The sequence below is a fragment of the Macrobrachium rosenbergii genome, chromosome 4, assembly GCF_040412425.1.
Source record: "Macrobrachium rosenbergii isolate ZJJX-2024 chromosome 4, ASM4041242v1, whole genome shotgun sequence".
Classification (NCBI taxonomy): Eukaryota; Metazoa; Arthropoda; class Malacostraca; order Decapoda; family Palaemonidae; genus Macrobrachium; species Macrobrachium rosenbergii.
In genome coordinates this window covers 23,990,001-23,995,000 of record NC_089744.1, presented here as the reverse complement: position 1 = coordinate 23,995,000, position 5,000 = coordinate 23,990,001, and the positions used below count along the sequence as shown (strand labels likewise).

At 36.3% G+C, this 5,000-nt stretch overlaps 1 protein-coding gene across 3 annotated transcripts in view; it reads left to right on the top strand.

The window, feature by feature from the left end:
* The window catches only part of LOC136831320 (carboxylesterase 4A-like), a 194,406-nt gene that overhangs the window by 158,570 nt on the left and 30,836 nt on the right, over positions 1–5,000 (top strand). For all 3 annotated transcript variants that reach the window (XM_067091542.1, XM_067091553.1, XM_067091561.1), the window contains exons 5-7: positions 665–862; positions 1,887–2,524; positions 4,289–4,446. In XM_067091542.1, coding sequence (XP_066947643.1) covers positions 665–862; positions 1,887–2,524; positions 4,289–4,446 — 994 coding nt within the window. The remainder of the gene's footprint in view (positions 1–664; positions 863–1,886; positions 2,525–4,288; positions 4,447–5,000) is intronic.

Genomic DNA, 5,000 nt, shown 5'->3' with positions numbered 1-5,000 from the left:
CAATTTTTTTTTTTCAAAAAAAAAAAGTCTCGTAAAATCTGAATACTCTAAATGATTACAGCATTACATTTTTTATCTATTATTGATATATTAATTTATTTTTCCTTTTTAATAAGTGAGGCCTCTTCTCTCTGTTTTTCCATTGACCTTCTCTTACTTCCTAATGAGGACCATATCCTTTGGAAGCTTGAATTTCAAGTCAATGGCCCCTGTGATGGGCTTGTTCCATATGAATAGGTTTCATGGTTTCATCTTCTGTGATAAAAAAAATAAAAAAAACTAGTTTAAATATTCTAGCATCCCCCCACCCAAACTTAACTCCTTAATCCACCTTCCCTAGAAAAAAATATGTGGCTGCAAAACAAACTTTATGCGAGAAAGTTTTTTTTACAATATTATTTGCAATAAATGTTGAAAGAATAAATATTAAATAATTAATATTTATTCTTTCAACGTTTATGGCAAATAATATCATAAAAAAACTGCCTCACATAAAGTTGTTTTGCAGGCACATATTTTTTTAATCAAAAAAAGAATAAAGCGTTTTTATTTATTAAGCTGTGAAGACAAAAAACCATATGGCAATCGAAGGACATCTCTATGGCTAACCTAACCTAACCTAAACTAACCTACCACGAAATTAAAATCCCAACGTCCTCCGCAGGTTTCCTCAACACCTACGGAGGAGGCGTGGGCGGAGTCGTCAGCAACTTCGCCCTTCTAGATCAAATCGCCGCTCTCAACTGGGTAGCCGAAAATATCGCCCAGTTCAACGGTGACCCAGCCCGAGTGACGCTCTTCGGGCGTGATACTGGAGCCGCTTGTATCTCATACCTCATGGAAAGCCCTATTGTGCCTCCTGGTGAGTAGATTGTCTTTGTGAGGATTGTTTTGGCTGAGAAAGAGAACGGATTCCATGAGGACTGGAGCCGCTTGTATCTCATACCTCATGGAAAGCCCTATTGTGCCTCCTGGTGAGTAGACTGTCTTTGTGAGGATTGTTTTGGCTGAGAAAGAGAACGGATTCCACGAGGACTGCCGCTTGTATCTCATACCTCATGGAAAGCCCTATTGTGCCTCCTGGTGAGTAGACTGTCTTTGTGAGGATTGTTTTGGCTGAGAAAGAGAACGGATTCCACGAGGACTGGAGCCGCTTGTGTCTCATACCTCATGGAAAGCCCTATTGTGTCTTATTTTGGCTAAGAAAGAGAACGGGTTCCATGAGGACTGGAGCCGCTTGTATCTCGTACCTCATGGAAACCTATTGTGTCTTGTTTTGGCTGGAAAAGAGAACGGATTCCATGAGGACTGCAGCCTCTTGTATCTCATACCTCATGGAAAGCCTCTATTGTGCCTCTTGGAGAGTAGATTGTCTTTGTGGGGATTGTTTTGGCTGAGAAAGAGAACAGATTCCATGAGGAAACTAGCTGAGCTGAAATTGTCTTCACGTAGCTTACGAAAAGGATGAGGTTCTAATGCATTACGCTTATGTTTTTGTATCATTCAACGTTAGGAAATCAGTAATGAACCTAGTTACTTATTAAGGGTAAGAGTGACTCGATTCATCTGAATAAAGTGGGATAAATCTCTATATAATTGATGCTTTATGGTATTACATGCAGTCAGTGTTCCACAGTCTTAAAATTCCTTACTTTTTTTTGACCAAGAAGAAAATCTTACACGCTAGCTGAGGCACTAACCAACTCTCTCTCTCTCTCTCTCTCTCTCTCTCTCTCTCTCTCTCTCTCTCTCTCTCTCTCTCTCTCTCTCTCTCTCTCTCTCTTCCTTTCCGTATATATAGAGAGAGTGGGGGAGAGAGAGAGAGAGAGAAAGTGCCTCCGTTCATTTCAAATATAAATCGCTAGAATAAACAATGTCTTTGACAGGACTCTTTCAGCGGGTAGTTTTGATATCCGGTTGGTCGGGATGCCCTTGGTCCCAGGTCCCCGCCCCTCTGAGCATAACCCTGCGGCTGGCAGTAGCCGCGGGCTGCCCAGTCCCAGACGACCCCTCAGCCACTCACCCACGCACCGTCGCCTGCCTGAGGGCCGCGCCCTTGGAAGCTCTCATGAGCGCCGCCAGAGAGGTCGAAACCGCGGCCTTCATGCCAGCCTGGGGCCCTAGCGAAGACGGCGTGGTCGTCTCCAAGGGCAGGAGAGGGTCGTCCTTGAGCCGGCAGCCCGTGGAGGTCGTCATCGGCTACACGCCCTGGGAGGCGTGGTCGTGGCTGGGGGAGGGCCTCATCAGCAACGGCGTGGACGACCGCACCTTCGAGAGAGTCGCTAGGACTTGGGTTCGGAACACCCGGCATCACCACCTGAGGGAGGTGCTGGCGGCGGCGCTGCAGGAGTACACGGACTGGACGGCGGTGACGCCGGGGCCTCAGGCGCGGAGGGACTTGCTCTTGCACCTCCTGGGGGACGCCGGGGTCATCGCGCCCTTGCATCAGGCGGCAGACGCCCTTGCTCGCCACACTAAGGTCTTCATGTTTTTGTGCGATCTGGGGAACAGAGTTCCTGGACAGGTGAGAAAAGATTTTCCAAAGTTCAAATTGCTTTCATTATATTTCAAGCACCCAATTATTATTTTTTTTTTTATTTTGACATTAATAGAAATTATATTTAGTTTAATTAGCGTACTTATATTTAGGATAGATAAAGCCTCTTGTCGCTTCCAAAGTTCAAATTGCTTTCATATATTTCAAGCAAACAATTTTTTTTTTAATTTTGACATTATAAAAAAATTATATTTAGTTTAATTAGCATACTTATATTTAGGATAGATAAAGCCTATTATCATTTCCAAATTTCAAATTGCTTTCATTATATTTCAAGCACCCAATTATCATTTGTTTTTATTTTGACATTAATAAAAAAATTTTATTTTTATTTTAATTAGCATACTTATATTTATGATAGAAAAAGCCTATTATCATTTCCTAAGTCCAAATCGTTTTCATGTATTTCAAGCACCCAATTATAATTATTTTTTTTATTTTGACGTTAATAAAAAATCACTTTTAGTTTAATTAGCATACTTTTATTTATGACAGAAAAAGCCTATTTTCATTTCACATGTTCAAATTGCTTTCATATATTTCAAGCACCCAATTATTATTTGTTTTTATTTTGACATCAATAAAATATCATATTTAGTTTACTTACTTATATTTATGATAGATAAAGCCTATTATCACTTCCAAAGTTCAGATTGCTTTCATATATTTAAAGCAAAAACTTTTGTTGAAAAATTTGAAATTAACAAAAAATAAAATTTAGTTTAATTAACATACTTATATTTATCGTAGATAAAGTTCTCTCATAATTTCCAAAGTTCAAATTATTTTCATAAGTATCAAGTATGTAACAAATTTTTTGTTGTTTTAACATTAATAAAAAAAGGAAATTTATTTTTATTGACATATATATATTTCTGAAAGATAAATCATTTATATATTCTCTATTCATCCAGATACTGAAGTACCTTTTACCTGTTTTTAAAGGAAATAACCATCTACACAATACAAGGTTTTACTTTAATCCATCAAAAGAAAAAATGTGTTATTTACCTGTTTATACTTACGAGAACTGAAATATTTGTATAATTTCTATTTAATCATATATGAAAGAACTTTTTTTTTTTAATTTTTAAATTAAAAAGTTTTGCTTTAATCCATCAAGGACATTCAAAGCATTAAATATCTCATGTTTTCCTCTCTTGACAATCTACCAACAGATACAATTATTTTTTTGACATCAATCAAAAATGAAATTTAGTTTCATTGACGCATCTGTATTTATGATAGATAAATCATTTATATAATTTCTATTCATTCAGACACTGAAGTACCTTTTGCCCATTGTTGAAGCAATAACAAGAGTACTTAATGGAAGGGTTTTCTTTAATCCATCCAAACAAAAAATAATTACGGGAACTGAAATATTTGTATAATTTCTATTTAATCATATGTGTAAGAACATTTTTTTTTTTTTTTTTAATCCATCAAGAAAATTTAGAATTTCACAATTCTAACCCTTTCTTTTCTTATTTTCCATTTCATTATATAGAAAAGAACCTTTTCCCATTATTAAATTAAAAAGTTCTGCTTTAGTCCATCAAAAAAATTGAAAGAAACACAATTCTAACAATTTCTTTTCTTGTTTTCCATTTAATCATATAGAAAAGAACCTTTTCCCATTATTAAAGTGAAAAGTTCTGCTTTAATCCATCAAGGAAATTCAAAGCATCGCAAATCTCACGTTTTCTTCGCTTCACAATCTGCCATCAGATACAAGCTCCCGGATGGGAACTCGGCTTGATATGGGGGACGGGGCTTAGTGACGTCACGGAGTCCCCAGGGGCGCCTTCTCCGCCCATTAAGGTTCCAGCGCTGACGCAGCTCTCCGAAGACTTCATTACCTTATTGACGAATTTCGCTAAGTCAGGGTAAGTCTCTCTGAGGTCATTTTCAATATTTTTTTACCATTTTTTACCAAAACTATAAAATTCTTGGTAATTTGTAAACGTTGGTCCATTTCATTGAATAAGGAAGATTTCTATTGTGTCATTTAGCAGAGATATTGGATTAATTGATAATTAAGCTAATATATATTCAAGTTGAATATGTACTAGCTCCAATGTATGCAAGCAGTATAGTACAGATGGAAATAAGTGATTATATACTGTACATATGTATGTATATATATATATATATATATATATATATATATATATATATATATATATATATATATATATATATATATATATATATATATATACATACATACATACATACATACATACATACATACATACATACATACATACATACATACATACATACGTGCATTCATGTTCACACATTTCACAAACAGAACCACAAAAGTTAATATATGTAAAAGCACTCTTCTGACGAATAATTAAAGCTCAGGGCAGGAAACAAAAAGCATTAAAATGAAAACATTCTTTTCCAGCATTTGCAATAACTCTGACCATCA